The 19,144-nt window shown below is 35.7% G+C and overlaps 1 protein-coding gene across 1 annotated transcript in view; it reads right to left on the bottom strand.

Moving 5' to 3' along the window:
* Positions 1-5,041: 5,041 nt before the first annotated feature.
* The window catches only part of LOC129005297 (cytoplasmic phosphatidylinositol transfer protein 1), a 57,752-nt gene continuing 43,649 nt past the window's right edge, over positions 5,042-19,144 (bottom strand). Inside the window, exons 7-8 of the mRNA XM_054434158.1 lie at positions 13,989-14,144; positions 5,042-10,428 (exon numbers count right to left, since the gene is read on the bottom strand). Coding sequence (XP_054290133.1) covers positions 10,201-10,428; positions 13,989-14,144 — 384 coding nt within the window. The 3' untranslated portion in view covers positions 5,042-10,200. The remainder of the gene's footprint in view (positions 10,429-13,988; positions 14,145-19,144) is intronic.

The raw sequence follows: 19,144 nt of genomic DNA, 5'->3' as shown, positions 1-19,144 counted from the left end.
GATAGATATGTGGGACTATTTTTTAACACTTCAGTCAATTTTAACAGTATATTATTAGCAGTATGAATTGTCGGCTGTATTTGTATTAAAAAGTGTGTTCATTGAAATCGATTTATTTCTTCACTATTATACCGTTATTTTAATACAGTATCCTATGTAAAAATAATCCATGTGCCCCGGTACCCCGTCTTACTGTCTCATAATGTGAAATCTCATTTTAAGTTGCATGTTAGTTTACTGGTATTTTATAAAAGCTAAGATCGAAAACTAAAACCTAGTTCTAAAGATAGGCTATTTCTAAAGACGCTTCTTTTATTTACTTTTTATAAATTTAATAATACGTACTATGCTGATCAAGAAGTTATTTATTTCTAAAGGTAAGTTTTTCAACTTTCCTCCATGGAGAGTATTTTGGTGACTTCCATCTTATGCTTTTAAATTAGATACAATCATATTTTAAGTTGTATATTTGGTTTTGCCACCCTTGTGAACATTGAATTCGATATACTGCACACTATTATCTAGAAGTAAGTTTTATTTTAGTTTTTTCCCCATGAATCGATTTTGGCGGCCATTTTGCGGTGTAAAATGACGTCAAATCACATTTTAAGTTGCATATTTAGTTTCCCCACCCTTCAAAACATTAAAAACGATATACTAAAACCTATATATAGCAATAATATTTTTATCTGTTTTTTTTACGGAGCGATTATTATTTTAATTTAAATACCATTATTCAGGTACTTCCCCAAGTCAGATTTTGGTAGACTTTTTTTTGTGTTGTGAGGAGGTATAAAACTAATGAAATCCGTTGAAAAACCTTTTGAATTAATTTTGTTGAACCTCCGCTATATATTTCTCTTTAATTACCGGACTATGAGCGTTAAAAACGGGATGATTTGAGGGTTTTTTTTTATCATTCTTAATAAAAAAACAACAAAACACAAAATTTTTATTACCTCACCCTCGCCTTAATTTTGGATGAATTTTTATGATTTATGTGTCAAATTACTGGAAATTTTGTCAAGATTTCCAGAATATCGGTTATATTTCCTTTGGGCGGATAGGATTTGCCCCATTTTGCATACTAATTTACATGTATTTCTTATGAAAGGAGTATTGTAATAGATATTGATTAAATAAGTAATAACTCGTAATCTGTTTAAGAAAAATAAACACAGTATGTACTTTTCTTGTAGAAAATTTAATCTTCTTCAATTTTATAATTTAGTATAGTATAAAAAAATTTGATAGTTTTCGAGATACCTATAATAAAAAAATAAAAAATGCGTACCGAATGAGCGTTTTCACACTACACAGCACGTCAACAGCACGTCGCCAGCACAGCGCTGGCCCGTCGACGTCGGTAATGTTATCATATGAAAGCTTAAACACTGGTGCTGTGACGGTGACGTGCTGGCGTCGCGACGGGACATGCCGGCGAGCTGCTGGCCCCCCGACGTCGCTGTTGCCGTGCAGTCACCGTCTGTCAGTAGTCTCCAGTGTCAGTCAGTACAGTACATCACAGCCCTGGCCTGAGTACAAGGTGCATGCTGTTTGTCAGTAAATAATCAAATGTTGGTTTACTCATACGAAAGAAATTGAAAAATTTCTTTGGATCACAAACTAACTTCTCAAATAAATTGTAGTTATCCATCAACATACCGCACTTTCAAAACAGTGTGAACCCACCACTTTCTTTCTGACCGACGCTTACGTCTTAAGTACAACAAATATAATAAATATAATCTTCGATTATAATCAGCCATGTTGCTTCCACCAAATCTAATAGCTGACTGCAGTAAAAATGCTGTGCTCTTAACGTGTCGTTGCTGTCAAGTGTGTAAGCACCCCTGCCGTTGCCGTGCTGTTGCTGTTGCAGTGCTGGCGACGTGCTGTGTAGTGTGAAAACGCCCAATGTAGACATTCTTATACAAATTGAGTTATTGATGTTAACCTCACAAATTTCCAGGGGCCCTATTTTTGAAATGGTTGACTGTTGAGTCACTTACATTCCTATCGTTTCGTATTAGCGAATTTCCCTATAGGGAAGTAGGTAGCTATTACCATAGTTCTCATGGTAAGACCTAGCGGCCCGGGACCGATTTACTTTTTCATTTTGATGTCCCCAGAGGCCAAAAACACCATTCGTTCAAATTTATATATATGTACTAGCTGACCCGGCGAACTTCGTATCGCCTAAGTTATAGGTTTCCCCTAAGACAGACCGATGGAAAGAAAGTACCGTTACGTTTAATTTTCAAGATGATCTCGTTCGCATCGCTCAATCACATCCTGGTTGAAGTTCGTTCGCTACGCTCACTCACCTTTGGGTTGGAGCTCGTTCGCTACGCTCACTCACCTTTAGGTTGGAGCTCGTTCGCTGCGCTCACTTGCCTTCAGGTTAGCTCGTTCGCTACGCTCACTCGCCTCCAGGTTGAAGTTCGTTCGCTACGCTCACTCACCTTTTGGTTGCAAATTAGCTGTTGTCATAAATGTAAAAGAAATAATAGTGCTGCACCCTGTTGGTAATCCTTGTAACTTTAATGCTATTGAACATCATAGAACAGAACCAACTTGTTTAATTGAAACAGCTGTTAAGATTCATTAATTCCATTTCTCATAAGGTTAACATGGGAAACTCCAGAGCCACTGGGGCGGAGCCCTTTTAAGAATTTCGAAACGGGAAATAGTTTACGTCCGATTCGCATACCTACAGAATTTACACACCAAATTTCATAACGATCCGTGAAGTCGTTCCGGAGGAGTTTGCAGACAAACACTGTGACACGAGAATTTTATATATTAGATATATATATGTGTGTGTGCGTGTGTGTCCGTCCGGACGATAACTTGAGTAATTTTTGTCAGATTTTGATAAAATTTGGTTTGAAGGTGTAAGGCGGGATAAAATTGAATGAGTTCGCGAACCAGCATGATCGGACTATGAATACGGGGTTTTTTTAATGGGGTAAAAATGGGGTTTTCTCATTTTTTACCCTTAAAACACAAAATTTATAAATTTTTCTCCAGACCTTTTTAAAGAGCTTAAAAAACAAATAATTTAGTATATCAAAGTGTTTTTGTACGGTGAATGGTTACGGAGAAAATTCAAAAAATGGTTATACCCATGTTATACTTATGGAGAATAGTGTAAAATGTTGTAGTTGGCTTGTTTATGAATATATTTTGATCAAACTTGGTGGATTCATTTATTTCATACTAAGTTATTGATATTTTAATAAAAAACACTTGTTATTAGTTTCCTTGTAGCAGCTAACCTAGGTACTCGTTAAACATAAATGTTAATTTAATAGATTAATTGAAAATCAATCCAGGCAAATGGAAATTTGCTTAGTCGGCAGGTTTGCTGCAGCGGGGGTATTTCCAATAGATTGACAGTTAACTTATCCAACCAAAACTACTCGCCCCCTATTGAGCTGTTGAGTGGACTTTTTTAAGCTACGGTATATGCTTTTAAAGCCGTAGCCAGGGGGTTAGGGGGTCAACCCCCCCCTGGGGGCCCCCGAATTTAGTAGTAAAAATTAACACTAGGTTTAAAAAGTGCAAGTTAAATTATAAAATAGAACCCACAACAGAGGATTATATTTTATGTTTTATTATGTTTTGCAGTAACTATTCATATTTCATATCATAATTATATTAATAAATCTGATCTATTAAAGAAGTAATAAAACTACGAAGGTTCAACAAAAATACTCAAACAAAACAGATTTATCATCCTGTTATATTTTAAGGTAGCATGGGAATTGGTGTTTGAAAGTGCTTAAATCTGTTATCCACAGTCATGACCTGCCTAATGGCGGTTCCAAGGGAGTAGTACCAAACTGTTTTTAGGAGGATATAGCCGTAGCCTACAGTTGTGGTTAGAAATTTATGAATGCAATCCTCACAGTTTAAATTTGTAAATGTCTACTTGCTTATGACAAACAATAGGTTAAATGGGAGTTTTTTTTTACGATTGAAGACAGTTTTAGGCGTTAAAGATTGCTTTAGAAAGTCACTAAACTACTTTAAAAATATAAAAAAATTTTACCAGACCCCCCTCTTATATTGGGGGGTGTTCCACACCCCCCGGGCTTCTTGACAAAGTCCTAGAACCACCACTGGCCTGACCCCCCCCCCCTAAAGTTTGTCCTGGCTACGGCCTTGTATGCTTTCAGTTCAACGGCAAATATCCATTAAAGCTTGAACAAACACTAACACAATTAAAAATAACATGAAACAAAACGATGAAGTGAACGAAAATAATGTGATTTTTTCTTAAATAGAGACAAAGAAAGCAAATAATTTGTCACGGGAAAACCTATAATGAGCTATAGCCTAAATCAAGCCACCATAGTCAATTTTGTTTCAAATACTTAAACAAAGGTACTTTTTCAATCAATCACTAAGATTAAGACCTCAATCTCCAAATCGCTCACGGATGGAGCTGACAGTTTACCTCAGTGTCTCGAAATATTGCAGATTGAGATTAGCTGAAAAAGGATCCAGCATTTAGATTGAGAGGTTAGATCGAAGCTCGCAAGTCTCTCTGCACTGTGATTGGTTCAAAAAGATGTCATCTGTATTTCAAGCTGTGTTGCCGCTTTCATTTTCAAACAAGTCACTCAACTAGTGACTACCAACTCACTTCTCAACTGTTGGATTTCAAATATACCAAATCCTGTTGTTGGTTGAGTTGAGTGTTGATGATTGACTCAACTCTCAACCATTTTAAAAATAGGACCCCAGGAGTGAGAAAACCTTATTGGATTTCAGGATCTGATGCTACTTTGCTTGTACTTGGCTTTTTATTACTTGTAGTTGACTTATGGGATATACGTCTTGATAATAATCTTAGATCTTAGCAAAGATGATCAGAAGAAAATAACATTACGATTAAACCTAATAAAACCTACATTAAACAACTCTACTGTGTGCCTTGTGTTAAAATTTGTATGTTGCTTTTCAGTGTGTTAAGTAAATTATGAATAACAATAATTAAATTACAAATCAGAAAAGGTGTAGAAAACTAACATTTTCACATTGATCAGTTTATTTATGAAAATTATTCAAAGCAAACTTGTAAATGGTCATTAAAAAACAGGTAACAAAACAATCAACATTATTCTACTCTTTAACATTCAACAACAAGGGTACATTTGAGTACTACCTCTGTACAGGTAACAATAATAAAATGAACATCATTCTATGGTTACTTAACATGAACTTCAAGTTTTCAGCAAGAAACATAAAATAAAATTATTCCTCCCTAAATCACATACGAAGAATCCAATTAAAATACTTAGAACAAGATCCAAGCACAGGGTTATCCAGAAATAAAGGTCACGTGTTCAAATCTCAAAATTTCCTTATGTCAACCAATATCCCATTGTTCTTTTTTAGAAAGGTCTTGCTTGGAACAACATTTCGGTGAAAATAGAACTGACCTTCGTTTCTGGAACACCCTGTGCTTGGACCATGTTCTAAGTACTTGATTTTAAATGGATTTTTTAAATGTGATTTAGGGGGGAATAATTTTATTTCACGTTTCTAGGTGAAAACGTGTCCTGTAAAAGTATGTGTACAGGGTCTGCCTCACCCGTAGATTGAAATTTGTTTAATAAGTCTACGGTAGGGGAGGGTGGGCCACAGTGGAACAACTATATTTTTTTTTATTTGTCTAGTCTGCCAACTGCTGCACTCTGTGAGTGAACTCCAAAACTGTTTGTTCACCCTTAGTTCATTGGTGCAAATGGCTGCCTCCATGTAAGGAAGAGATATTATTCATATTTTGTTTTTGACATCTTGAAGTAACTTTTCCAGGTTGTTTCTTCACAACTTTAACTTGTATTTGAAGTTATTTGAGATAAGTGTCACATACCAGTTTAAAGAACAACACTTTCTAAAACTTTTAGACTGGTTAGCATATTTGTACAAAGTTCTGAAGTGGAATTAGGGTTAGTTTTTCTTATCAAAGAGACATGGGCCACAATGAAACAGTTGATGCCGGGCCACAATGGAACTGTTCCACTGTCACCCAATAGCATGTATTTTATTGTAACAAAAAATATTATCTATTATATGGTATTAATTTATTAGTTCGAGACCCAACTATAGGGGTTTTCCATTAAAATATCCTTTTTTGGAAATTTATCAATAGGCAAAGTCTTGACTAGCTGTTTTTTTAGACATCAATATGTTAAGAGGAAGAAAGTGAATTTTGACTTGCGCACTGGGAACTAATTACGAGTAAAAGCATTTGAAAATGTTAGTTCTTGCATGTGTAATATTTGTGGTGAATAAACAACATTTATTTTACTGTATTTTTGCATTTTAATTCATTGTTCCACTGTGGCCCTATATTGGGCCACAGTGGAACACCGAGTAAGGTTTTTTAAAACAGTCCATAAAAATCAGTTACTATTTGATTATCAATTTAAAAATATATGTAATGTATGCAGGAAAGGTTGTTCTTTAAGTACATTTATCTTCTGAAGCTGTTAACCAAACAGGTGAAAAACCAAAAATTGTTTTGTAATTTTTGTTCCATTGTGGCCCACCCTCCCCTACTGTGTATTTTCCCTTGTTAGGAAACACATTTTATTTTATTAGTGTTTTTGGAGGGGGGGGGTGTTTATACCTTGTAGGCAAGTGTATGGTTCAAATGTAGAGCTTGCCAAGGGATTCTTTTCAGGGTCGGATAACAAGAAGTAGGCTAATACATGTGAGGTCAATGGCTCAGGGCCTTTAATTAAACTCTGTGAAGGGAGTTTTTTTTCTGAACTTATTGTATTCTATTTAATTAATTTATAGTTTATGTTGAATACACCGAAATCTTACATATAAATTATTTATGTTATTTTTAATGATGGCTGACTAAAAATGTCATACATATTATTGATTATCGAAGTTCTTTTTCAAGAACCTAATCCATGTAGATATTTGAAACACATAAATTCACTTAACAACAATAGCAACACACTTTGAGTGTATTTTAAGCGTAATATGGTGTGTAAATAATGGAGTGGGATGACTTGTGTAGCTCTATTATTAATGACTAATACCATATCTATTTAAACAGTTTAACCCATGTAGACTAGATTGTTTGATCTTATAGACCAAGAAGCATTTTAAGATATATTCAGTAGATACCACAATTAGTGCTGTGGCAATTTTGTGTGATTCATTTGTATAATCTAACTTTTTTTGACAATATCACTGAAAGCAAGTAAAAAAAATAAAATTTAACACTGTAAAGTAACAAAAATAAGATTAAGAGAAGAGAAGTCGAGTAAGGCACCAGTCAAGGTGTGAAAGAGCCGGTTCATTGAATGTTGGGTAAAAGAGTGCCTACTTTATTTTACAGGGGGAGATCAAATAGGTTATAGCATTTTATAATTTTTTTGTAGACATTTAGTGTTTTACAGTAAAATTAATCACACTATTTACAGGGTGGCCGAAAAGTCCCATTACACTAAAGATCAATTAAATTGGTATTCTATGGCCGAGGCGGTGGTCAGGGAAGGGAGGGTGGCTTCATTCTCTCCACCGTTACTACTCGCACTTATGACTATTTGCTGATCAGTGGTGTTTATAACAGTAGTGAACTACGTACTGCAACATTGTGTAAGGGGACTTTTTGGCTCCTGTAAATATACAGATTTAAGTTTAAATTATTTGACTGAAAACTATCAATAAATCACAATTGTTTAAAACTATGCAAAAAAATTATGAGATGGCATCGTCGAACTTACAAATGAATCAATGGTACTACGGCATACAGGTGAAAGAATTCTTAAGCAAATCAAAAATATACTTTTAGTTAAATTAAAAAATCATAAGTTCCTTAACACAAATCTGTTTAAATACCCTGTTTTACAACATCAATAATTGTTTTAAAACTTACATTATAAAATAAATTAATTTAAAATAATATTAACGAACCATATTTACCCCGATTACTGTGATGTAACTAAAATGTTAACCAAACAATAAATAAATAACAGTTCATATGATTTGTAGGGAAATGCGAGCAAATTTATCAACAAAGGTTGGTGAATAAATAGTTTTTGAATAGTTTATAAAATACACGAGATGGACCAACCATACTCAACCATTACTATACTACATGTTGCAAAACTAATTCCCAAGTTAAATATTTTTGTTCAGTGAGGAAAATTATATTTCATCTAAGTTAATTTTGAAGTCAGTTATAGGATAAAATTAGTATAGCTAAATTGAACCACTGATAGTGTATGTTGATGTCAATTATAGATGTCTGTTGAAAATGCCAACCTTATAGGTAAACATCGTGTCTCCCCATCTATCTCAATAAAAGATAAGGGAGAAAACATATTAGCACACTCGGTGAGTAGCTTAGTCACTTATAACTGTTTTTGGAAAAAAAAAACTAAATGATGGGATGTTTGCCTTCTTCAGTATCCAAAAGTCATCATGCATATTCGCTGGAGTACCCATTTTATGTTGGTATTTGTAATAAATAACTTCTTGATCAGCATAGTTGGTATGTGTTATTTAATTACTTGAAAGTACAAAAATACATCAAATAAAACTTGTAATAATATATTTACACTTATACTGTTTACTCACAAAATTGTAAATACATATTATAAAAGATGGTAAGATCACCACTGAATGTGAGAAAACGGTATTAAGTGTAGTAAATATATTATTACAAGTGTTTTGAGGTATTTTTGTACCTCCAAGTATTTGTAATACTAACTTTCAATGTAACCTGTAGCCCAGTTATATTAGGGTATTAGGTGGAATTAATTCCCCAAATGGGAAAACGTTGCATATGTGTAGGCCTAGCACCCAGTAACAACATATCAAAAATTAACATTCATGCTGTGATACAGCCACAATTTTGGAAAATGGCGACCTATTTTAACCCTTTAGACCATGTTTCACTAACCGTTGAAAACGGTCACTATGCTAAATATTCATGTGAAATACAGAAATATTGTTAGGACGAAAGTTGAAGAAGACACAAAAATACATAATTTTAGTGCTCATAACTTTTGTCCTATCTCTAACAAGTATTGATAAAATTTGAAATTAGTGTTGACAAAATTTAAATTTGTACTTTTCCCACTATACCATAGAATATGGAGAAAGTACTAAAAAATTTTTGTTTGAGATCAGCGGGACCCAAAACTAAAGTTGTTTGTGGGACATTGTGATTGAGATTTGTGACGCTAATGTAGAAGTAGCTGGGTTATCTAACCTAGCTAAATGTACATTATATTAGATTTATAAGACTCTGATACACTAGGGTGTTTAAGCAGAGATGAGTGATGAATGAATGATATGATAGCTGTTACTGACTAAGATCAGTTGCCTCTTTAGCCTGGATCATTTTTCAAATGGCCTATAATACACTTCTGGGTCTAATTTCACCTCCAACCTCTAAAATTTTGAAGCTTGTAGACTAAATTGTTATTCTAAAAAATAGATTTCAACATCCCGGCTTACAAAGAACCCCTTAAAACAGGTACTCCAGCAATGCCGATCAAACGATAACCATATTATTGGAATTAGTAGCTTAAGCAAATGCTAATAAAATATGTTAATAATAGTTTATTCCCTATATGGGAAATTCACAAAAGAAATTAATTCTTAAAAATAAAATAATACTCTTATTTGTACTTACTTCAGTGTACAAAAATAAGCTACTCACTCAAAGTTATTGTTTTTACAAAACAGAAAATACATATTTAACAGTTAATATTTAAGTGAGTAGCCTAGAATAAAAATATGAAGATTGCTTAAAAGTTGTTACAAGTATTTGTTATACTGTATATGAACATTGTAAAAAATGAAATTTGTTTGATAACAATAAAATATTGAGCTATACCACCTTTAGTATAAATATTATCTTCTAATACTTAATACACAGGACCTTTTACTTAAAATTGGATGTCAACTGTTCCATTTCAAATAAATATAGTGATTTAATTGCAAACGCACACAAACAATAGCCAACTAAAACTTAGCATTACATTCAATATTATTATTAACTTATCACTACTTAACCATTTTTAACCTTTTAACCATTTTTAACTTACCTACATTTTTAACCAAAATCAAAATTTCTTGCTGTTTTTTACATGCATTTAATCAATTTTAAACTATTTCAATTTAAAATGTAGTAAAACTAAGCAAATTTAAAATTTATGACCATGACAGCCAAGATGATGTGGTCTGGGTGGGAGACTTTGGTGACTTTGGAGGAGTCTTTGGAGTCGTAGGAACACTAGGGAGGTCCTCGGTAACTTTGACATTGGTCTGACGGTGCATCTCACTCTCGTAAATCCTTACATCAGCCAACGTCATGTCATACCACTCGTCAACCCACGCAAACGCTTGACGATGACCAAGCAAAAGGATTTCTCGGATTGACTGAAAATTTGAAAAACACTTTAATAGTATATTTTATCAGTCGGGTGTAAAGTGACGCTTTTCAACCCCAGAAAATAAGAGAGAATTGAAAAGACACTTTGTGATAAACTATATTTTTTGTCATTAATCATCATTAATTAAGAAACTAAGCTAGAAAGCCAAAATACTTTTCATGTAAAGACAACCTTTCAAAACAAATTCAACTTAATTTCAATTCTGCTAATGAAAATAAGCAAATGTTTAGTAAATGATTTAATCCAAACATTTTGTCTATTACGATTGTGTTACTGTATTATACCATCGATATGTCAGACTATCAATCAATTGTCTTGTCAATAATTGACAAGAATGTAACAATATGCTAAAACCAAACCTAAAAAATCAGTCGATAAATAATTTTGACCAATGTAATTGCTTACAATATAAATGTACAACTGATTACAACAGCTGACTTTTACTCCCTGTCCCTAGGGACTAAAAAGGCTTATTACCCCCTGGAGAGTTAAAATGCTACTTTAGACATGTAATGCATGTACTAAAAACAACTATTTTTGCTGCAGTATGGCAAAAAACTATTTTTGGTAGTTCTCAACAAAACTGACCTTATACTGAGCTAAAAACTACCTTTTAAAAGTTTGTCTTTAGTTATGAATTACATTACCAAGTAAGTTAAAGTTAGCCTAAACCACTTTGTATGAGCACATGATGGGTTTGGTGTTTTCCCTTTTCCCTCAACTAACAGCCCCATTCAGTAACACAAACTCACCCTCTGTATCAGCTCCCTACCCTTGGTCTGTAGACTACAGACCTCAAAGTTAGCCTGGACCACCTGGTATGAGCAAATGATGGGTTTGGTTTTCCCTCTACCCCTCAACTTACAGCACCAGTCAGTAACACAAACTCACCCTCTGTATCAGCTCCTCAGCCTTGGTCTGTAGACCCCAGACCTCAAAGTTAGCCTGGACCACCTTGTATGAGCAAATGATGGGTTTGGTGTTTTCCCTCTACCCCTCAACTAGAGGTCCAGTCAGTAACACAAACTCACCCTCTGTATCAGCTCCTCAGCCTTGGTCTGTAGACCCCAGACCTCAAAGTTAGCCTCGACCACCTGGTATGAGCACATGATGGGTTTGGTGTTTTCCCTCTACCCCTCAACTTACAGCTCCAGTCAGTAACACAAACTCACCCTCTGTATCAGCTCCTCAGCCTTGGTCTGTAGACCCCAGACCTCAAAGTTAGCCTGGACCACCTTGTATGAGCACATGATGGGTTTGGTGTTTTCCCTCTACCTCTCAACTTACAGCTCCAGTCAGTAACACAAACTCACCCTCTGTATCAGCTCCTCAGCCTTGGTCTGTAGACCCCAGACCTCAAAGTTAGCCTGGACCACCTTGTATGAGCACATGATGGGTTTGGTGTTTTCCCTCTACCCCTCAACTAGAGGTCCAGTCAGTAACACAAACTCACCCTCTGTATCAGCTCCTCAGCCTTGGTCTGTAGACCCCAGACCTCAAAGTTAGCCTCGACCACCTGGTATGAGCACATGATGGGTTTGGTGTTTTCCCTCTACCGCTCAACTTACAGCACCAGTCAGTACCTGCTCTCAAGAACTCATCTCTCCTCTGGTTTATCTTATAAATAAATCATTTAAAGAAGGCAAATTCCCATCCGCCATAAAAGTCAGTAAAATATACCCCAAACATAAAAAAGGACCAACTGAAAATGCTCAAAACTACAGGCCCATCTCTCTCATCTCCAGTTTCTCTAAAATCATAGAAAAATTGCTCTGGCTAGATTAATGGCACATCTTAATCATAACAAACTCTTAACTGACAGCCAACATGGCTTTCGGAAGAATAAATCTACATCCTCAGCTATAACAGCACTAATTGAGTACGTCCTAGACCAGATAGAAAACGAACAATACATTTCCGCCATCTTCCTTGATTACAGTAAGGCTTTTGACTGCCTGGGCCACTACCTGATATGCAAGAAACTCGAAAGACTCGGTATAAGAAACTCTGCGCTAGAATGGTTCAAAAGCTACCTAACGGGACGTTCACAAGTCGTGGAACTGAAAAACTCATCAAATGAAGTCACAGAAAGTTTTTAAATCTTCAAAAAGCAAGCTGACGAGAGGATTTCCACAAGGCTCTGTATTAGGCCCGATTCTATTCATCTTATTGACTAATGACTTCCCCAAACAAATTGAGAGTGAAAATGCTGTTGCAATCATGTATGCAGATGATACAACCATTTTGATCAAGGACAACACAGCCCAAAACCTTTACCTTAATTCAAAATCGATCCTAAATAAAGCTATCCTCTACTCAAAGAACAATGACTTAGCAATAAACCCCACAAAAACTACAACTCTGAATTTCAGTAAGAAAAAAGACATAGTCCCTCAATTAGAGGATGTAACAATAGAAAACCACACAAAATTTCTCGGTGTTATCCTTGATAACAAACTAACATGGAAAGAGCACATCAACCACTTAAGCAAAAAAATCAGTACTGGAATATATGTCGTCAGAAGAATAAACTACATACATAGGCGGACTCTCCGTGGCCAAAACAGCTTACTTCGCACTGGTAGAGTAGCATCTTAGATATGGCTTGACAGTGTGGGGAGGAACTTCAACAAAAAATATGAATCGAATTCTTGTCCTTCAAAAGAAAGCCATAAGAGCCCTCGCCAACCTTGTCCCACCACAGACTTGCAGACTAGCATTCGCAAACCTAGGAATCCTCACAGTGGTGTCTCTCTACATACTTGAATCTATAAAGTATGTGAATGAAATAAACCCCCCAAGAAACCGAGACCTGCACCACTACAACACCCGTCATGGCTCAAAATTTGCACTACCAGTTCACCGAACAACTCTTTGGGAGAAAAAACCTTCCTACACTGGCTGCAAGCTGAGGAACCATCTACCTGACTACCTGAGAGACCTGACTGGCAACAAGCTACACCAGGAGTTGAAGAAGTGGCTAATCGCAAGACCCTTCTACTCAATAAAGGAATTTTATGAAAATTAACATGTACAATTCACTATTGTATTGACACTATTGTAATTCTTGCCGAATTAACAATAAAGAATATTGTATTGTATTGTATTGTAACACAAACTCATCCTCTGTATCAGCTCCTCAGCCTTGGTCTGTAGACCCCAGACCTCAAAGTTAGCCTGGACCACCTTGTATGAGCAAATGATGGGTTTGGTGTTTTCCCTCTACCCCTCAACTTACAGCTCCAGTCAGTAACACAAACTCACCCTCTGTATCAGCTCCTCAGCCTTGGTCTGTAGACCCCAGACCTCAAAGTTAGCCTGGACCACCTGGTATGAGCACATGATGGGTTTGGTGTTTTCCCTCTACCCCTCAACTTACAGCTCCAGTCAGTAACACAAACTCACCCTCTGTATCAGCTCCTCAGCCTTGGTCTGTAGACCCCAGACCTCAAAGTTAGCCTGGACCACCTGGTATGAGCACATGATGGGTTTGGCGTTTTCCCTCTACCCCTCAACTTACAGCTCCAGTCAGTAACACAAACTCACCCTCTGTATCAGCTCCTCAGCCTTGGTCTGTAGACCCCAGACCTCAAAGTTAGCCTGGACCACCTTGTATGAGCACATGATGGGTTTGGTGTTTTCCCTCCACCCCTCAACTAGAGGTCCTCTCTTGGTCTTCTTTGATTGGAAGAATTTCAGATCCTGTACAAAAGATTGTTTTACGTATGAACTTAAAATACATCAACTCAACTTTTTAAGATTATAAAGTATTATAATATTAGTAAGATGGGTCTAGACGTAGACTAACACAAGTAGACTTCTCATCCCATTATAAATTATGAAGTTTGTTTTTCATGTTTAGTTCATATCTGTTGACACTGATCGCTAGTGTCAACGAAACTTTGTTACTTTTATTTTTGGGTTAATGTCATGATTTGTGCTTTACTGTTTGGTTATAAGGGGTGGATAGAAGTTAGGCTATTGTTAAACAATTTTTGTGGTTAAACTACCTACCAAGTATTAGTGACAAAATGGCAACAATTTAGGTTTCCACACCCTAATTTTTTTGAAATATTTGTATTTGCTCAAATAAAATGGCCATAAGTTCATTAAACATTGTTTTTTATTTCATATTTATTGTCATTTCAGATTATCAATCTCATTAAATTTCAAATAAGAATAGTACAATTTTATTTAGATTAAAGGCCTGTGTAGTCCTGTATTCTGCAATGAATGTTTGACTTTGTGATTTTTAGAAAAGATCATGAACCTTTACGTAGGCTGTTCTATGCTACTTTGGACCGTAGAGAGTGTCAATTAACATGTCTCAGTTAATAACCTTTCAAATTATGTATAAAAACAAAATCCTACTAATTCTTTGATTTTTTGTCCTTAGTTCTAAAAGTTTCTCTTGAAAAACATGGAACGAAATAACATGTATTTGATTAAATATGGCAATAGTTGCATTAAAAATTGTACAATGTCGAGTGTCCAACATTGTTTGTATTAGAAAACTGCATGAAATCATATAAAAAATGAAACTTTATTTAACTTATGACTTGCTTGTAAAACTTTAAAAAATACAATACCTACTGTTTTTGTTTGTGTTTTTACAAATATAAATTCAATCATATGTTAATTTACAAACAGTCTGTTAGGAGATTGAACATGCCGCCCACCTTGAAAGTACCACTTTCAACAAAATATAAACAACAATAAATATATAACAAAAAATAAACTATTTACAAAAAATGTCTTATCGATTGTCTTTGGCCTTTTCAATTTTCAATTGGTAATACACACAGGCGATTTACAGATCTCTTGAATGTTCCTGTAGAGGTTCGCACTGTAGCCACTCTAGTTTTTCCATCAAGTCCAGGATGCACATCTTCAACAATAGCAGTAATCCATTTTAAAGGTGGTAGATTGTCATCTTTGATTATGACTAGTTGACCAGGTTTGATATTATTGGCAGTCGTGAACCACTTTTGCCTTTGTTGTAATTGAGAGAGGTATTCCTTTGACCAACGGCGCCAGAAGTGTTGCATAAGCTGTTGTAATCGTTGCCACTGTGATAGACGATTTTCTGGCTTAAATGTATAATCTGGATCTGGTAAACTTGTGAGTGCTTTCCCAATTAAGAAGTGACCAGGTGTTAGAGGAAGGGGATCTTTAGGATCATATGACAGAGGAGTTATAGGTCTTGAATTCAGGCACGCCTCTATCATTGTAAGCACAGTATACATGTCTTCAAATGTGAGATTGGCGTTTCCCACAACCTTCCTTAAATGCTGCTTTACGGACTTAACTGCGGATTCCCAAAGCCCTCCAAAATGGGGTGAATTTGGAGGCGAGAAATGCCATTTGATGCCTTGAAAAGATGTAGCATTTATGATTTGTTCTTGATGATCATTACTTTTAAGAAGGGAGTAAAGTTCCTTTATTTCGTTATTGGCTCCAACAAAGTTTGTTCCGTTATCGGAATATATGTGGTTACATAAGCCTCTTCGAGATGTAAAGCGCTTGAATGCTGCTAAAAAGCCGTCAGTTGTTAAGTTGGATACTAATTCCAAATGAATAGCCTTTGTGGTAAAGCAAACAAAGACTGCAATGTAGCCCTTAATTAATGAAAACTTTCGAAGGCGGTTTGACCGTAAATATATCGGTCCGCAATAATCAACTCCTGTAATCTCAAAAGGCTGTGATGGATTCGTTCGATGTGCAGGTAAGTTTCCCATTTCAGGTTGTGTGCATTTCGGCTTTGTTTTAAAACATGGTATGCACTTATGGATGATTTTCCTTATAATGTTCTTGGCATTTAGTGGCCAATATTGTTGTCTTATGATGTATAGAAGTGTTTGAGGACCCACATGGAGATTGCGAATATGTTCATTTTCAATTATTAAATGAGTGAAATAGGATTTAGCAGGCAATACAATTTGGTGTTTTTGACTTTGATCTAACTTTGCGTTGGCTAGTCGACCGCCTACTCGAATGATTCCTTCATCATCCTTAAATGGATGAAGTGTTATTAGTTTGCTTTTCTTGTGAATTTGTTTTGAGTTTGACAATGATTGTAGTTCTTGAGGAAAGAAACGTTTCTTTTCATGTTTTATCCAATGCTTAAGACTGTGGTTTAATTCATCGTGTGTTAGAGGTCCTGCAATCTTTGAATCTTGAGTTTTACAATTTTTTATAAATCTCAAACAATATGCGGTGACACGAATCAGTTTCTGTAACTTGGAAAACTTCTTCAGTATATAGTCATTATCTGTTTGTTTTTCATTTGATTGAACTATTGCAGCAGAAACTGTGGACTTTCTTCTTTCTGGAATGTCAGTTGAAGGTGTTATGGAAGTAATTGGCCAGTTGCAAGGTTCTAACGATAACCAATATGGCCCTGAATTCCACAAATCAGATCTTATGATTTCGTCGACTGTTAAACCTCTGGATACGAGATCTGCGGGGTTGTCTTGACTTGGCACATGTCTCCAATCTTTATAATCACTTAGATCCTGGATCTTTGCAATACGATTTGCAATGAATGTTTTCCAGCATGCTGCATCTGCATTTAACCAGGATAAAACAATTGTAGAGTCCGTCCAGTATGTAACCCTTTCAATATGTTTGTTGATAAGAGCGGTTTTGACATTTGACATTAACTCAGTTAGGAGTAGAGCTCCACATAATTCCAATCTTGGAAGTGACTGTGTTTTCAGTGGTGTTACACGAGATTTTGAACAGAGAAGAGTAGTTTTAGCAGTTCCATCGCTTAGTTCGTGTCTCAAGTAAATTGCTGCTCCATATGCCTTTTCAGAAGCATCTGAAAAACCATGAAGTTCAAAAGTTCCCTCTGTTTGGATCATTCTTACACATCTTGATACATTAAAATTGTTGAGCAAAGTTAAATCCTGTTTGAATTGTAGCCATCTCTTGTGTAATTGTTCTGGGAGTACATCGTCCCATTTCATATTTTGTTTCCACAGGTCTTGCATGAGTATTTTAGCATTTATTATAATTGGAGAAATGATTCCTAAAGGATCAAACAGTTTTGCTATGTCTGAGAGCACAGTTCGCTTTGTTACACTTGTAGAAGCTGCCTTATTATCTGTTGATAACATGTACTTGTACTTTATTTTGTCAGATTCCCAAAAAATGCCTAAGGTCTTGATTGTGCTATCATTAGAGTTGGGAAGTTTATGTGCTTTTCTTTCCACCATATCATCTGGAAGCTCTGCTAAAAGTGCGTTACTGTTGCTGTTAAACTTTCGCAAATTGAAGCCACCACACTTTAACATACCGACCAGTTGATCTCTTAATACCCTTGCTTCATTAATGTCGTCTGTTCCTGTCAATACATCATCCACATAAAAGTCTTTCATCACTACATTGGAAGCTCGTGGATATTGTGATCTTTCATCTTGAGCCAATTGTTGAATAGTTTTGATTGCTAAGTAAGGAGCACATGCTGTTCCATACGTAACTGTATTGAGCCTGTAAATGAGGACAGATTTTGAGTTGTCTTCTCTCCAAAGGATTCTTAGCATGTCTCGTTGACTTGGATGGATCCAGATTTGTCGATACATCTTCTCTATGTCTGCTGTCAGAACGTAAGTGTGAATCCTGAATCTCAATAGGATAGAAAATAAATCATCTTGAAGAGTCGGACCAACCATAAGCGAGTCATTCAGAGATATCCCTGTTGTAGTTTTTGCTGAAGCATCGAAAACTACTCTTAATTTAGTTGTTGAACTGGCTTCCTTAATAACTGGATGGTGGGGTAAATAATACACTGGTTTGTCAGTTTCATTTGCAGTAACCTTTTCCATGTGTCCAAGTTCCTCATATTCGTGCATGAAGGATTTGTATTGTTTTTGCAGTTCACTGTTATTTTTTAATCGTCTTTCAACTTGATAAAATCGTTTGATTGCTAATTCTTTGGAATCTCCTAGGGAACTTGGATCTTGCTTCAGAGGCATTTTGACAGTGTAGCGCCCATCATCGCCTCTTTGAACTGAATTGTCATACATTTCTTCACATAGTTTATTTTCTGATGTCATTGTCGCCTTTTTTATAGGTTCTTCTTCAATTTTCCAGAATGCTTGAATATTCTTATCAAGGCTTTCCAGTGTAGTTAGATGACAAGACGTTTCAGTTGATGACTTTTGATGGTGTACTTTGCCTCCAACTATCCAGCCGAGCTTTGTGTTCTGAAGTACTGGTGAATTTTGATTCTTTATCCTTCCATCTTCCAATAGATCAAAGAAAAACTCTTGTCCTAACAAAATATCAACTTTAGATGGTTTGCAGAATGTGGGATCTGCCAAAGTGATATTTCCAGGGATATCCCATTGACTTGTATTAACAGTGTGTGTTGGAAGTAACCCTGTTATTTTAGGAAGAACCAAAAATGTTGCAGTTGCTTTGTAATTAGAATTTCTTGACTGAAATGTTGCTTGTACCTTGTTTGTAGTTTTAGTTGTTCCTTCGTTAATACCTGTTACTAATTCATTTGAATTTTCTTTCTTTAGTTTTAACCTTTGGCAGAGATTTTCTGTCATGAAGTTAGATTGGCTGCCATTGTCTAAGAATGCCCTGCACGTGTATTTAATTCCACTCGGACTTATAACATCCACCAATGCTGTAGATAATAAAACCTCTCCACCTTGGAAATTAGTACTTAGACTTGTTGTAGTGGTACT

Source organism: Macrosteles quadrilineatus, unplaced genomic scaffold (assembly GCF_028750875.1).
Source record: "Macrosteles quadrilineatus isolate MER2022 unplaced genomic scaffold, UCM_ALF_1.0 Scaffold_1__1_contigs__length_201487025, whole genome shotgun sequence".
Classification (NCBI taxonomy): domain Eukaryota; kingdom Metazoa; phylum Arthropoda; class Insecta; order Hemiptera; family Cicadellidae; genus Macrosteles; species Macrosteles quadrilineatus.
The sequence above is the reverse complement of the archived record's forward strand: the minus strand, read 5'-3'. Positions and strand labels throughout refer to the sequence as shown.